General features: G+C 40.1%; 1 protein-coding gene across 1 annotated transcript in view; it reads left to right on the forward strand.

Annotated features, from left to right (window-relative positions):
- LOC139754434 (proteasome activator complex subunit 4-like) overlaps positions 1-17,710 on the forward strand; it is a 576,322-nt gene that overhangs the window by 410,490 nt on the left and 148,122 nt on the right. Inside the window, exon 28 of the mRNA XM_071671710.1 lies at positions 17,474-17,588. Coding sequence (XP_071527811.1) covers positions 17,474-17,588 — 115 coding nt within the window. The remainder of the gene's footprint in view (positions 1-17,473; positions 17,589-17,710) is intronic.

Raw genomic sequence — 17,710 nt, forward strand, 5'->3', positions numbered from 1 at the left:
CATCACTATGGAGTAGAGTAGGAACGTAATATACTGCAAGATAGGTACCAAAAGAGTTTGCACCGTTCTGAATCATACTATGTTGTGACATACCTTTCTGTGCAAATAAGGGGTTAGAGCCCATTTGTGTATGTAGATAAGTAAATAAGTGATGGTTTGATAGATATAGGCAGCCATTCTGCTGGAAATACACAGTTGAGTTATAGCAGATATTATAGAACTGGAATGTCATGATAATTACTAGTTAACTAATCATGCAGGAGCTGAAGACTATCATGAGCTGGGTGTTTCCACTCTTTAGATAGGCATATGGGTGAGGTACATTTAGATGGACAGGATGGCAGATATACAGGGATGTTTAAAGAGTAATTGGTTCTGTTTATACATTATGAACTTGATTGAAAAGTAAGTAATGAAGAGTTACAGTAATATAGTAGTTGACATACCACTTAGCCTAACAGCAGAAATTAAGCTATTCACTTGCATAGCTATGCACTTGTTCATGTATTGATTATGAAGTATACTGTGGTAGGTATTGTTCTATATTTATATCTGTCTGTATAATCTCTGATTGAAACATGTCACTTATAGTGACGAACCATGGGGTGAATGGGTGGGGTTAGGGATGATACTCAAAATTTTAAATTTCTTGGCTCCAGTTTTGTGTTATATGCATACCATGACGAGCTCTTGGATCATTTTGTCATCATTTTTCTTTTATCTGTCACCTTTTCATCTATTACCAGGAGTCATTCCTTGGTTTAATGAAGATGAATTTGAGTCTGTTTTATCGTATCAGACTTGTACTTTATACAGTTGTTACCTTGTTTTTAAAAAGCTAAATGGAATAAATGATAAGAATTTTTTTTAGTTATGCTTCTTATGATAGATAAGTTATAAATTTAATTTGGAACTTAACATGGCTTATGACTTCAAAATTTGACATGACCCTTGCAGCTCAGGTTGGATCAGTTACTATTTCCCAGCATTTCAAAAATTGAATGGCATAATACTCATAGCTCTAGTATGAACTTTGCTTGAATTATGACCCTTACAAAAAGTTATGTAGAGACTGAGTGTGAACGAATGTGGCCTTTGTTGTCTTTTCCTAGCGCTACCTTGTGCACATGTAGGGGGAGGGGGTTGCTATTTCATGTGTGGCGGGGTGGCGATGGGAATGAATAAAGGCAGACAGTATGAATTATGTACATGTGTATATATGTCTTTGTGTGTATATATGTGTATACGTTGTGATGTATAGGTATGTATATTTGCGTGTGTGGACGTGTAGGTATATACTTGTGTATGTGGGTGGGTTGGGCCATTCTTTCATCTGTTTCTCTGCGCTACCTCGCTAATGTGGGAGACAGCGACAAAGCAAAATTTAAAAGAAAAAAAAATGTTTTTACCTGGCTCATGTCTTGAAAATTTCACCTATGTCCATGGAACTTTGTACTTGTCTCAGTTATTTTCCAGACAGTGTTTCCTCAAATAATCATATCACTCCCAATGTGTTCAGTGTAGTGCAGGACACGCACTTCTAGTTTGAAAAATATATGCATCATATAAGGAAAGGAGAGGGAGAGTGAATTATCATTCATTTTTGCATTAACTTGGATGGATTAAAGATGCAGTAGATGTAAAGGAGAAGCCACCTATAACAGATGATTTGAATGAATGGGTGATTAATTGGGAGGTGGAATGAATAACAATTGCTGTCTTTAGGAAAATCATGATGGTGAAACAGTACATAGAATATGTGTGCAGCATTGGGTCTATTTTATTTATCATTACAACTTTTGTAATTGTATCTGTTTACATAATGCAGCACAGACATTGTCTTTTTTTTTTCTTTTTGTCATACTTGTTTTTGTCATTTCCCTCATCAGTCAGGTAGCATAATGCACTGAAGCCTCAGCCCATAATCTACAACCAGGCCCCACGTACCTTTCTTTGGTTTATCCCAGCTGTTTTAGATGCTCTCTAAATTCAGTCCATTGACAGCAAGTTGACCCCTGTATACCACATTGCTCCAATTCACTCTGTCCCATGCAGGCCTTTCACTCTGCTCCAATTCACCCAATCCCTTGCAGGCCTCACTCATCCTCTCCTTATGCCCAAACCATTTCAACTTTCTTGACCTTACTCTTCTTATTACCACACTTCTCTCATTTCCTTTCATTACTTACTCAGTCAAACTATCTCACTTAACATACTTTCCAGAAACATTTCATTTTCAGTACTATCATCTTCCTCTGCATACTCTCATCTGTAGCCCATGCCATGCATCCATACATCATTGGGATTATTATACTTTCAAACATGCCCAGTTTTGCCCTCCCAGATAACAACTTCTTGTTCTACTTATGTTCAATGCTCCCAGAACCTTCACCTCCTTGCTTATTTACTCATGACTAACTTCTGCTTCTGTGGTTCCTTTCTTTGCCATATTCACTCGCAGGTATCAAATGCTACACCTCCTACAAATTCTCTCCATTCTGACTCACACTTGAACTAACCTGGTCTTCTACACTGCTAAACCTAATGATCTTGCTTTTATTTACATGTATTTTCAACCTCCTCCTTTCACACACTCTTCCAAAGTTTGACACCAGCTTCTGCAGTTCTTGCTCAAATCAGCCACTAGTGCTGTGTCATTAGCAAGCAATTGACTTTTCTCAGTCCTCCTCACCCCCTACATAAAGACTGCAGACTTGCCCCTTTCTCCAAGACCCATACATTTACTTCCTTCACCACCCCATCCAAAAACAATTTAACCAACCATGGATATATCACACACCTCTGCTGCAGGCCCACTTTCATATGGAACCATTCACTCTCCTCTCTGCCTACTCTCGCACATGCCTTATAGTCCTTCAGAAAACTTATCTGCATGTAGTAGCCTTCCTCAAACACATATTTGTAAGACTTTCCACAAGACATCTCTATCAACTTTACCTTTTGCATGCTCCACATTTCTCATACATTTTCTTAAAAGCAAATACCTGATCCAGTGAACTATAAACAATCTAACATCCTAAATTTTGGAATGAAGTAAAAAACTTGATGCAAATGGAAAGTGAAGTGAAATTCTCAGTAACAGTAGTGCAAAAGAAAACACAGAGGCTTTTTACATGTGTGGAATACCCAATTACAAGATTAATACAATAACAGTAATGCACAAGAGAAAGCAGAATTTTTTTTTACTAGAACATGGAACAACTGAACAACCAGTTTACAAGATTGATACCATTTAAGAGGAAATACAATAATGAACTAAGAAGAATACTAAAAGATATGAGGCAGTGGATAGATAGAAGAAGAGAATGGGAGAAAAAGATGAGTTTTATGATAAACTGAGACAGAATTAAGAAACTAGAGTAAAGAAGTGAAAAACGATGACATGTTAACGTTGGAGTGACATCAAAAAAACAAGAGTAAATGAGAAAAGCATGAGAAAAATATCAAAAGTTATGTGTGCATGAATAAAGAACAACAACCTTTGAGATTTAGAGTTTACTAAATTCTAGTGAGAGTAAATCACTTTTCATCTCAAAGAAAAGAGGTGTAGATAATGGAATACTGAATAGATTTTATGAGCATTCCCTTACAGATATCACCCTCAAAAAACAAAGACATAGTTGAGGTGATAAGCCAACTGGAGAGAATTCAACACCAAGATTTGATGGAATCCCAGCCATATTTCTTAAAGAGATGACTTTTGCAATTGCAAAACCCCTCATGATATTGAGGCAAGAGCAATGACCAGTCTAGTGTTCCATATATCTTACATTAATGGAGCAGTGATGTGGCTTTCAATATATCTATATCTTTCTGACTATAGTTAATACATAACTCCAAAACAGCATCATGGATTTTATTTAAACTTGGCAGAAGTTTTCTTTATGACTGAAGAGATAGAAGTTTTAAGTATGACTAAATAGCACAATGTAAGTGTCTTTCTGGTGTATTACTTCTAAGAAAACAGTACTTTTTAGTCTGTATATATTGGATTATATACAGACTACAAAAGAATAGCTTGGGAAGTGAGTCAGTTGTTGTTCGCTGATGATACAGCGCTGGTGGCTGATTCATGTGAGAAACTGCAGAAGCTGGTGACTGAGTTTGGTAAAGTGTGTGAAAGAAGAAAGTTAAGAGTAAATGTGAATAAGGCAGACAGTAGGGTTGAGGGTCAAGTAAATTGGGAGGTAAGTTTGAATGGAGAAAAGCTGGAGGAAGTGAAGTGTTTTAGATATCTGGGAGTGGATCTGGCAGCGGATGGAACCATGGAAGTGGAAGTGAATCATAGGGTGGGGGAGGGGGCAAAAATTCTGGGAGCCTTGAGGAATGTTTGGAAGTCGAGAACATTATCTCGGAAAGCAAAAATGGGTATGTTTGAAGGAATAGTGGTTCCAACAATGTTGTATGGTTCTGAGGCGTGGGCTATGGATAGAGTTGTGTGCAGGAGGGTGGATGTGCTGGAAATGAGATGTTTGAGGACAATATGTGGTGTGAGGTGGTTTGATCGAGTAAGTAATGTAAGGGTGAGAGAGATGTGTGGAAATGAAAAGAGTGTGGTTGAGAGAGCAGAAGAGGGTGTTTTGAAATGGTTTGGTCACATAGAGAGAATGAGTGGGGAAAGATTGACCAAGAGGATATATGTGTCAGAGGTGGAGGGAACGAGGAGAAGTGGGAGACCAAATTGGAGGTGGAAAGATGGAGTGAAAAAGATTTTGAGTGATCGGGGCCTGAACATGCAGGAGGGTGAAAGGCGTGCAAGGAATAGAGTAAATTGGAACGATGTGGTATACCGGGGTCGACGTGCTGTCAGTGGATTGAACTAGGGCACGTGAAGCGTCTGGGGTAAACCATGCAAAGTGTGTGGGGCCTGGATGTGGAAAGGGAGCTGTGGTTTCGGTGCATTATTACATGACAGCTAGAGACTGAGTGTGAACGAATGGGGCCTTTGGTGTTTTTCCTAGCGCTACCATGCACACATGAGGGGGGAGGGGGTTGTTATTCCATGTGTGGCGAGGTGGCGATGAGAACAAATAAAGGAAGACAGTATGAATTTGTACATGTGTATATATGTATATGTTTGTGTGTATATATATATATGTGTACATTGAGATGTATAAGTATGTATATTGTGCATGGGTGGACATGTATGTACAGACATGTGTATGTGGGCGGGTTGGGCCATTCTTTCGTCTGTTTCCTTGCGCTACCTCGCTAACGCGGGAGACAGCGACAGAGCAAAATAATAAATAATAAAAAATATTGGATTATGCCCATTGTAGACCACCATGGCTAATTTTTATGGCCACTGAAGCCATGGTAACCAGACAGCCCACCGATGAAGAGGGGTTCAAGGAAGGCCAGGCAGTTTGTTAGGTTTTGGGGATGATATGGTCATACAGTGCTTTGGGGTCTTGCAAGGGGGGGTTGTAGGGGGCATGGGGAGGAGTAAACCATGCTGAGGTTGGCTGGCTTGTGGTAAGAAAGGGCAGTACTAGGAGTTCAGGGAATGGAGGCTGCGCTAAGGGTTGTGTGGGAGAGTATTGTGAGGAGGGAGGTCAGGGAGGGAAGAGCTGTGCTGGGGTTAGGGATCTTGCAAGGATAGGGGTCTGGGGTTGGGGAGAGCCAAGTGGGGAGTGGTAAGCTTGTGGGAAAAAAGGGCAGTTCCAGGGATCAACAAGAGGTGTGCCTTGCAAGGGATGGGGTGTGGAGAGGGGAGGACCATGCAGGGGACGGGAGCTTGGGTGAAGGGAGAGCAGTGCTGCATGTGTGGTACAGGGAAGGGAAGGGCATGTAGGGACTTGGGATCAGAGGAAATGAGGGCCATGCAAGGGATAGGGGGAATGAGTAGAGGAAAGGGCTGTGCAGGAGGTAGGAGTCAGGGGAGGGGAATGCCATTCAAGTGGTGGGGATTGGGTTTGGGAATGGGATTGCAAGGTATAGGGCTTGGAGAAGGTAAGGGCTGTGCAGGAGATTAGGGTCAAGGGAGGGGAGGTCCTCTCAGAGGGTAGTGGTCATGAGAGGGGAGGGCTGGGCTGGGGATAGGAATCATATGATGGAGGAAGCACTTATATAGTTTGTGTCCAGTCATTAAGGCATTCAAAATTATAAGAACTTCAAAGCCCAAGATTATCAAAGCTGGGTTCATGGCCAGCCAAAAGAAATTATACACGAAAATGTATACAGAGGTTGATAAAAAGACTTTGAATGACTTAGCCATAAAGTAGGTGGCACTAATATTAGAAAGATTAGGAAGTTCACAGAACATATCACTTTATCTTTTTTCAAGAAGACCATATGCCAGAGAAAGAGGAATGGAGAAAGAAAGAAGGATTGCTTATTATAGTATTACTAGTGGCTGTTGAACTGTCAGACACAATTCTGTGAAGAAAGAAGAATCATTGATTGTGTTGAAAACACATGGGGACAGTCAGCTATGATTAGATTTCATTTTGAGTCATCTACCCAAGAGGGAATTAAACAGGCTAAGAAACTCAAAAGATAAGTTGCAATGTATAAGGTCATTCATCAGACATGATAAACCAAGAGAAAGTGTGGGGGATTGAATGCAAAGAATAGCCAGAAGGCAAAAATGAGGGACCAAATGAGGCATCACTGTCAGGTTATGGTAATGTTGAACTGAAAGTAATGTATACAACTGCAGATGGATTAGTAGTAAATATGAAAGAGATCCCTGGGAATAGGGGAGAAACAATACTTCCCACGCATTCCTCATGTGTCTTAGAAGGCGACTAAAGGGGACGGGAGGGGGGGGACAGAAACCCTCCCCTCCTTGTATTTTAACTTTCTAAAAGGGGAAACAGAAGAAGGAGTCACATGGGGAGTGCTCATCCTCCTCGAAGGCTCAGATTGGAGTGTCTAAATGTATGTGGATGTAACCAAGATGAGAAAAAAGGAGAGAGAGGTAGTTTGTTTGAGGAACGGAACCTCGATGTTTTGGCTCTGAGTGAAACGAAGCTCAAGGGTAAAGGGGAAGAGTGGTTTGGGAATGTCTTGGGAGTAAAGTCAAGCAAAATAAATATATTTATTTATTTATTTATTTTGCTTTGTCGCTGTCTCCCATGTTAGCGAGGTAGCACAAGGAAGCAGACGAAAGAATGGCCCAACCCACCCACATACACATGTATATACATACACGTCCACACACACAAATATACATACCTATACATCTCAATGTACACATATATATACACACACAAACATATACATATATATACATGTACATAATTCATACTGTCTGCCTGTCTTTATTCCCATCGCCACCTCGCCACACATGGAATAACAACCTCTCCCCCCTCATGTGTGCGAGGTAGCACTAGGAAAAGACAACAAAAGCCCCATTCGTTCACACTCAGTCTCTCGCTGTCATGTAATAATGCACTGAAACCACAGCTCCCTTTCCACAGCCAGGCCCCACAGAACTTTCCATGGTTTACCCCAGATGCTTCACATGCCCTGGTTCAATCCATTGACAGCACGTCAACCCCGGTATACCACATCGTTCCAATTCATTCTATTCCTTGCACGCCTTTCACCCTCCTGCATGTTCAGGCCCCAATCACTCAAAATCTTTTTCACTCCATCTTTCCACCTCCAATTTGGTCTCCCACTTCTCCTTGTTCCCTCCACCTCTGACACATATATCCTCTTGGTCAATCTTTCCTCACTCATTCTCTCCATGTGACTAAACCATTTCAAAACACCCTCTTCTGCTTTCTCAACCACACTCTTTTTATTTCCACACATCTCTCTTACCCTATTATTACTTACTCGATCAAACCACCTCACACCACATATTGTCCTCAAGCATCTCATTTCCAGCACATCCACCATCCTGCGCACAACTCTATCCATAGCCCATGCCTCGCAGCCATACAACATTATTGGAACCACTATTCCTTCAAACATACCCATTTTTGCTTTCCGAGATAATGGTCTCGACTTCCAAACATTCTTCAACGCTCCCAGAATTTTCGCCCCCTCCCTCACCCTATGATTCACTTCCGCTTCCATGGTTCCATCCGCTGCCAGATCCACTCCCAGATATCTAAAACACTTTACTTCCTCCTGCCCTCCTGCTTTTCTCCATTCAAATTTACCTCCCAATTGACTTGACCCTCACCCCTTCTGTACCTAATAACCTTGCTCTTATTCATTCACATTTACTCTTAACTTTCTTCTTTCACACACTTTACCAAACTCAGTCACCAGCTTCTGCAGTTTCTCACATGAATCAGCCACCAGCGCTGTATCATCAGCAAACAACAACTGACTTACTTCCCAAGCTCTCTCCAACAACAGACTGCATACTTGCCCCTCTTTCCAAAACTCTTGCATTCACCTCCCTAACAACCCCATCCATAAACAAATTAAACAACCATGGAGACATCACACTCCCCTGCCACAAACCTACATTCACTGAGAACCAATCACTTACCTCACTTCCTACACTGCACACATGCCTTACATCCTCGATAAAAACTTTTCACTGCTTCTAACAACTTGCCTCCCACACCATATATTCTTAATACCTTCCACAGAGCATATCTATCGACTCTATCATATGCCTTCTCCAGATCCATAAATGCTACATACAAATCCATTTGCTTTTCTAAGTATTTCTCGCATACATTCTTCAAAGCAAACACCTGATCCGCACGTCCTCTACCACTTCTGAAACCACACTGCTCTTCCCCAACCTGATGCTCTGTACATGCCTTCACCCTCTCAATCAATACCCTCCCATATAATTTACCAGGAATACTCAACAAACTTATGCCTCTGTTATTTGAGCACTCACTCTTATCCCCTTTGCCTTTGTACAATGGCACTATGCAAGCATTCCGCCAATCCTCAGGCACCTCACCATGAACCATGCATACATTAAATAACCTTACCAACCAGTCAACAATACAGTCACCCCCTTTTTTAATAAATTCCACTGCAATACCATCCAAACCTTCTGCCTTGCCGGCTTTCATCCTCCGCAAAGCTTTTACTACCTCTTCTCTGTTTACCAAATCATTTTCCCTAACCCTCTCACTTTGCACACCACCTCGACCAAAACACCCCATATCTGCCACTCTATCATCAAACACATTCAACAAACTTTCAAAGTGCTCACTCCATCTCCTTCTCACATCACCACTACTTGTTATCACTTCCCCATTAGCCCCCTTCACTGAAGTACCCATTTGCTCCCGTGTCTTACGCACTTTATTTACCTCCTTCCAAAACATATTTTTATTCTCCCTAAAATTTAATGATATTCTCTCACCCCAACTCTCAATAGCCCTCTTTTTCACCTCTTGCACCTTTCTCTTGATCTCCTTCCTCTTTCTTTTATACATCTCCCACTCATTTGCATTTTTTCCCTGCAAAAATCTTCCAAATGCCTCTCTTCTCTTTCACTAATAATCTTACTTCTTCATCCCACCACTCACTACCCTTTCTAATCAACCCACCTCCCACACTTCTCATGCCACAAGCATCTTTTGCGCAAGCCATCACTGCTTCCTTAAATACATCCCATTCCTCCCCCACTCTCCTTACCTCCTTTGTTCTCACCTTTTTCCATTCTGTACTCAGTCTCTCCTGGTACTTCCTCACACAAGTCTCCTTCCCAAGCTCACCTGCTCTCGCCACTCTCTTCACCCCAACATTCTTTCTTCTTTTCTGAAAACCCATACAAATCTTCACCTTTGCCTCCACAAGATAATGATCAGACATCCCTCCAGTTGCACCTCTCAGCACATTAATTATCCAAAAGTCTCTCTTTCGCGTGCCTGTCAGTTAACACATAATCCAATAATGCTCTCTGGCCATCTCTCCTACTTACATACGTATACTTTTGTATATCTCGCTTTTTAAACCAGGTGCTTCCCAATCACCAGTCGTTTTTCAGCACATAAATCTACAAGCTCTTCACCATTTCCATTTACAACATTGAACACCCCATGTATACCAATTATTCCCTCAACTGCCACATTACTCACCTTTGCATTCAAATCACCCATCACTATAACCCGGTCTTGTGCATCAAAACCACTAACACACTCATTCAGCTGCTCCCAAAATACTTGCATCTCATGATCTCTCTTCTCATGCCCAGGTGCATGTGCACCAATAATCACCCATCTCTCTCCATCAACTTTCAGTTTTACCCATATCAATCCAGAATTTACTTTCTTACACTCTATCACATACTCCCACAACTCCTGTTTCAGGAGTAGTGCTACTCTTTCCCTTGCTCTTGTCCTCTCACTAACCCCTGACTTTACTCCCAAGCCATCCCAAACCACTCTTCCCCTTTACCCTTGAGCTTCATTTCACTCGGAGCCAAAACATCGAGGTTCCTTTCCTCAAACATACTACCTATCTCCTTTTTTCTCATTTTGGTTACATCCACACACATTTAGAAACCCCAATCTGAGCCTTTGAGGAGGATGAGCACTCCCCGCGTGACTCCTTCTTCTGTTTCCCCTTTTAGAAAGTTAAAATACAAGGAGGGGAGGGTTTCTGGCCCCCCGCTCCTGTCCCCTTTTAGTCACCTTCTATGACACGTGAGGAATGCGTGGGAAGTATTCTTTCTCCCCTATCCCCAGGGATAAGATAAATATATAATAGATAAATATGAAAGAGATAGGAATACATGGATCATGTAAGGGAAAATGCACTTGATATTGTTGGAAGTTGTGGAAATAAAGCCTACTGAATAGATGAGATCTCATAAGATTGTATCCAGAGGGAGTATAAAAAGCAAAACGGGAAAGAAAGGACAAAGGAGGAGGAAGATTGAGGCTGCTGATAAAAGATAACCATAAGTTTTAAGAAATAATAGAAGATGGCCCATTTAGACAACAATGGGAAGAATAAATGTAGGTAAGAAGTACATAATTGTATTGATACTGATATCAACAAATGTAGTCCTCCAAAGAAATTTAATGATACTGAAGAAATGCACAATGATGACAATGAAGGAACAGTCTGGATAATACTTGCACCAGAAAAACATGCACTTATCAGAGATGATAAAGCACTAGTAATGGGAAATTTCAATTATAAAGATGTAGACTGGGTGAAAATGGTTTCACTTGGTGACAGAGTCATGGAGACACAAGATCTTAAGAGTGTACCATATACTTATTGGAAAATTTTGTATACCATTATGTCTGTGAATGCAAGATATAGAGGGAATTCTTCACCATCAGTACAAGATCTTCATGTGTCATAGCATGAATGTTGATGATATATGTATATTATACCATACTTTTCTTTTTATCCCTGGGATAGGGGAGAAAGAATACTTCCCATGTATTCCCTGCGTGTCGTAGAAGGCGACTAAAAGGGGAGGGAGCAGGGGGATGGAAATTCTCCCCTCTCGTTTTTTTAAATTTTCCGAAGAAGGAGCAGAGAAGGGGGCCAGGTGAGGATATTCCTCAAAGGCCCAGTCCTCTGTTCTTAACACTACCTCGCTAACGCGGGAAATGGCGAATATTTTAAAGAAAGATGTATATGATACGTTAGTTGGAAGAAAGGTCATGTAATGCTCAAGTTTTATTAAATGGTAAATGATGCTGTATATAAAGGAGAGATGAAACAAGATCTAAACAGGAGGTACAATTGCAGAAACTACATAGAATTCAACATCTTCCTTGGTAATGTAAACTACAAAATAAGAGTTCAGTTACTAGGATTTGTGGTTAAAGGTTCTGCAAAATTTTCAATAAAGTAGGGACATGGGTAGCTCTAGCCACAAATACTGAAGGTAAAGTGAAGAAAGAAGGAGAAATGGTGAAATGAAAGACCTCTAAAAGCAAAGTGCCTTGAAATGTGCCGTGGCAAAGATACAGATCGTACTTCAATCAGTCAGCATTTGTAAGGTGTGAGAGAGTAAGGAACAAGTATAGCAGAATGAAAGAGGAGGAACAAAGAAACTTTGAGAGGATTACACTAGTCAACAACTAATTTTCATCACACATGGATTGTGGTGTGCTTGAAGTAATTTTGGAAGCTGATTTTGAGAATGCAGTCTGTTTTCTTGTATCACATCTACTTTTCATGATAGTTGGTACTGCTGAAAGATAAAGCCAAACTTTTAGCATCTTATCCAAAAGAAAAATGAGGCCAAGTTGAAAGAAGGCATCTTCGTCAGTCCACAGGTAAAGGAACTCTTGAAAGACGACAATTTCAGCTTACATCTTGATGAAGGAGCTGGAGGCCTGGAACCCTTCCAGTTGGCTATGTGAAAATTTTTAGGGAAATATAAGATCTCTAGATTTTGAAGGGAGCATGAAAAGACTTCTGAAATCTTATGCTGCTGTGGGATGTAGGATGTTGCTCAAAGTACATTTCATCTGTTCACATCTGGATTTTTTTCATAGAACCTTGAAGTGTCTGACAAACGAGGAGAGTGCTTCCATCAGGACACCACCGTGATGGAGCATCGATAGCAAGGTTTCTGGAACGAAGGAATACTTGCTGATTACTGCTGGATATTATGCAGGGACGACCCAGGGTTAGAGCACCATAGGAGGTCCAAAGCTCAGCGCTTTTAGCTTGTGAAGAGTGCCGTAGAAAGTTAAAAGCTCAATGTTTTTAGCTTTTCTTCCTGGATAGTATCTTCTTTATATACCCTCTACACAGGAATACTGAATTTCTGCAGTTAGAAGTTTGGACTGGTACAAATCTTATCATTTTACCTTCACCCATGCATCATGTAGCTGCACTTGAACTGAAAAAGTATGTATCCATAGAAAGAAAATGAGACATGTACTGAAATGGACCGAACATTCATAATCGCATCGAAAATAGGCTTGGAAGAGTTATCCTGCATCCTTGATGAGAAAAAAAAGTTCAGTATTGTTCACAAGTGTTATTGTGGACATGGCAATTGAAAATCCAAAACATTTTCCATAAATTCTTTTTTTCTTTCCTTTTTTACTTGCTTGTTGTGTCTTCATTTTAGCAAGTTAGTGCCAGCAATAGACAAAGAAATGGCCTCGTTCAGATGCATCCATTTTCTTGCTGTCACCCCTATCCACAACCAGGTCCCACAGACCTTTCCATTGTTTACTCCAACTGCTTCATATGTCCTGGTTTATTCCAATGACAGAACATTGCCTCCTGCATACCACATCACTGTAATTTAATCTTATCCTGTGCTCTTCTTTTACCTTTCTACATGTTCAGGCATAAAGTACCAAAATCTTATTCACTCCATCCTTTCCTCTCTTTTTAGGTCTCCCTATTCTTGTCTCCCCCACCTCTGATGCATATATATCCTGTTTGTCAACCTCTCCTTGCTCATTCTCTCTGTATTTCCAAACAGTTTCTGCAGACCTTCTTCAGCTCTCTCAACCATACTTTTCTCATTACTCACCTTTCTCACCATATCATTGTCATCAAACATTTCATTTCCAACACACTCACTCCCTGCATTCTTGATTATGGCCCATGCCTTGCATCTGCACAGCATCACAAATTGTCATTAAAGAGTGGCTGATCAGGCCTAGGGATTCAGATGGTAGAGTTGTAGAGGATGATTTAATGCTATGTGATGAAATTAATGACAGGTTTAAAGGTAACTTTGCAGTGTAAGACTTTAACGCCACTATCTGTGAGATAGAATAGGGAGGAGGTTTTAGAAGACATTAAGATATTGAGGAGAGACTTAAACAAAACACTACAGAGTTTTGACCCTTACAAGGCTTATGGCCCCAATGAAATTGCACTACATGTGCTGAAGATATGTGAAGATACTCTTGAATGCCACTTAATTGATGTTAGAGATGTTACTGGAGAGAGACATACTGCAAGGGGAATGGAAAAGGGTAAATATCATGTCTGTCAATAAGGAAAGAGATCAGAAAGAAGCATTGAACTATAGATTTGCCTCCCTGATGAGTGTGATGGGTAAGGCACTGGAAATGATAGTCAGAAAGCAAATCGGTGATTTTCTGCAGAGGAGAAATTACCTGATAGATAAGATGATTTTAGAGAAAGAAAGGTCAAGTGTAAAGAAATTCTTAATATCTTTTTCTTTCTTTCAAACTATTCGCCATTTCCCGCATTAGCGAGGTAGCGTTAAGAACAGAGGACTGGGCCTTTGAGGGAATACCCTCACCTGGCCCAATTCTCTGTTCCTTCTTTTGGAAAATTGAAAAAAAAAAAAAAAACCTATGAGGGTTTAAACTCTAGCTTTAGATAAAATTGAAGGCTGGGTAATTGTTTGTATCATGATTGCTTTGAAGCATTTGACATTGTACTGCATGGGAAACTGATTAAGAAACTCAGTCACCAGGCAGTAGAAAGGGGGAGACTGGTTCGTAGGGTAGAGGATTATTGAAGTGGAAGGGAACAAAGGATGATAGTTGGTGGAGCCTTCTTGAAATGGATGGAGGTCACCAGTTTAGTATGGTATGGTTATGTTCTAGGACTGTTACTCTTCATATTTTATTATGAATAACTTGCCAGAAGATGTTTATTACCTGAATGCACATAGAGAAAATGCATAGATCATGTGGGAAGAGAAATGTTAAGACAGAGATGGGCAGTAATTGAAATTGACATTACTGTAACATATATTGACACAAATTATATTTAAGTGCTGTATCTTTGAATAAATATATTTTTGTGGATTAAGTTACATATATGAATACATTTAGAAAGAATAGATACATTATTTTTGAATATATCAATACATTTTTAAAGAACTCTAAACCTTGATCATGGGCACAACGTTCTCACTGCATACTTTTTAGAGGATGAATTAGTTTAGTTCTGTTGAATAGGAAACATTCCTTATTAGCGAAATGGAATATAATGATCACATGGGAGACATGGGAAGGAGCAATGAAAAAGCAGTTGATAATAATGGGGTAGGTGATAGCTTGTAACAAAAAGGAATGAACAGTAGCAAGTGCACAGGGATGTTGCCTTATGGGAATGATTAGAGGAAACTGAAAATACGAGGCATTGATGAATGTGTTGATATGTTAAATGACAACTGGGTCACATTTACATCTCTCTGATGTCTTTTCCCTTCAGGAACTCCCTCATAGTGGTGTTCTTGGCAAAGGAGTCTCCATGACAGATGAGCTTCAGTGCACTGGAGTTCACTATTTATGCTCCAGAAGACTTGCTATTTTGGTAATGGATTAACAGAATATTAAGCAAGCTGCTCACATCCCAGAGTATGCCAGAAATGGAATATTCTCCTGAAGTCTGGTTTGCGTGCTTAAAGATTTAAAACAAAGAACTAATAGAGATGGTTTAGGATATGGCAACAAATTTGGTACCAGAATTAAGAGAGCTGAGTTGCAGGGCAAGGATAAGCGCTTAAGTTTACCTATCATGGGAACCAGAAGGATGAGGGATGACCTAATGACAGTCTTTTTATATTTTAAACCAGCTAGATGAAGTATACAAAGAACATTTTACATATGATACGGGTGGAACAACCAGTGTCCATGAATGATGTTAAGCAAGAAGCTTGTTAGAAAAGATGTAAAGAAGTACTTCTGTAGTATAAGAGTAGTAGATGAATGTATTAAACTGAGTTATGAGGTACTGAATGTGAACAATGTAAAGAAGTTTAAGAAGTCATATAATTGTAGTGAAAGTTCAAGAGATGGAGTCCCACAACTACAGAACTCCCTCCCCCTACAGTTGAAATATTTAGTCTCAGTAGCTAGAGATTTTGTTGTACCAAATTCAAATGATTCTCATCACTTCTAGCAATACTGATATTTATTTTTTGATTCGTTCAATATTTCAAGCAGGTAAACCATGGAAAGTTGTGTGGGGCCTGGATGTGGAAAGGGAGCTGTGGTTTCGGTGCATTATTACATGACAGCTAGAGACTGAGTGTGAGCGAATGGGGCCTTTGGTGTCTTTCCTAGTGCTACCTCGCACACATGAGGGGGAAGGGGGTTGTTATTCCATGTGTGGCGAGGTGGCGATAGGAACAAATAAAGGCAGACAGTATGAATTATGTACATGTGTATATATGTATATGTCTGTGTGTGTGTATATATATATATGTGTACATTGATGCAGATATAAAGTTAATAAGCCTTAATGAACATAATGTGATGCAGATATGAAGTTAATAAGCCTTAATGAACATAATGTGATGAAATTTGTGTCCAGAGAGTGCAAAACTACATTGGCTTCAATGGCACTAGTGGGACAGCTATATTCTTTTGTCGGACTTTTAGCATACTAAGGGGAGAGAGATTGTCTGAGACAGTAGTTAAGAGCCTTGTACTTAAAAAGGTGAATGTGGGATGATGAAGTTAAGTTGCTTTTGATGGACAAAAAGGTGGTAAATTGATGTTACTCACATGGAAGGAGTGCAACCGATTGGGAGTTGTATAAGAGAAAGTTGTAGGAGGTCACATGGAAGGTGCAGAAGCTTAAAAAGAGGGCAGATTAGAGTTGGGTTGAGCTAGAATCAGCAAACTTCTGGGAGCATAAAGAAGTTTTGAAAGGAGGGTAATAGTGTGAAAAATACAAGAACAAATAGGAACATTGATGAAGGGAGCAAGTGGGGAAGCGGTAACATGCAGTGATGAGGTAGGGGAGATGGAGTGATTATAGGATTTTTAGATGTTTTTGAAGTGGATTGTTTGGGTTAGGAAGGTATAGAAAGTGAGAGAGTCATGGCAAGTGGTGTGGTAGAAAGAGAAGAGGAGGTAAAAGCCCTACATAAGATTAGATATGACAGGGTGGCTGGAGTGGATGGCATCGCAGTTGAGTTTTTCTAAAAAGGAGATGGCTGTGTTGTTGATTTGTTTAGCATTTTTAATGTGCAAATGGCTTATGGTGAAATGCCTTAGCATTGGCAGAATGCCTGTATAATTTGTTGAGTGTACCTGATAAGTTGTATGGCAGAGTGGTGATTGAGAGGGTGGTGTCATGCACAGAGCTTCATACTAGGGGTGGAAGAGGATGTGTGGATCAGGTGTTTGCTCTGAAGAATGTATGCCAAAAATGCATCCAGAAACAGAAGGATTTGTATGTGGTAGGTTTGGATCTGAAAAGAGCATATGATTGGGTTGATAGAGATTTTCTGAGGAAGATGTTACAAATATGTGGTATGGAAGAAAAGCTGTGTGAAGCATTGAAGAGATTTAAACAAGAGTGTAAGGTATGGATTTGAGAGAAGAATAAGTGCTTCCATGTGAAGATGAGTCTAGTGTAGGGATGTGTAATTTTACCATGTCTCTTTATTTATGAATAAGGTGGTGATAGAGTTAAATGGATAGGTCTTGAAGAGAGTAGTATGTTAGACAAAAGTGAACCTCACTCTGAAGACTTTTGTAAATGTATAATTTACCCCATTAGATAATGTGTGTATGTGCATGTATACGCTTTTCTGCTTCATTCCTAGAGCACCTTACAAATCAGTTATTTAATGTTTTTTTTACAGGGTTTGTTCCGGAACTTTGGTGACACTTTTTTGCCAATGTTCCAAAGCCACTTAGAGAGACTTGTTGGAGAAACACAGAAGAGTAGTCAGAGATGTGCTACAGAAATCATTACTGGTAGGTTGTTTGGTCAAGGTCATTTCAGAATACATTCTCTGAAAGCTGTTTTTGATATAGTAAAATGAAATGTCTGAACTGGATTGCATGAATCCCTCTTTGTGAATAGTGTAAATGATAGC

Source organism: Panulirus ornatus, chromosome 17, assembly GCF_036320965.1.
Source record: "Panulirus ornatus isolate Po-2019 chromosome 17, ASM3632096v1, whole genome shotgun sequence".
Taxonomy (NCBI): domain Eukaryota; kingdom Metazoa; phylum Arthropoda; class Malacostraca; order Decapoda; family Palinuridae; genus Panulirus; species Panulirus ornatus.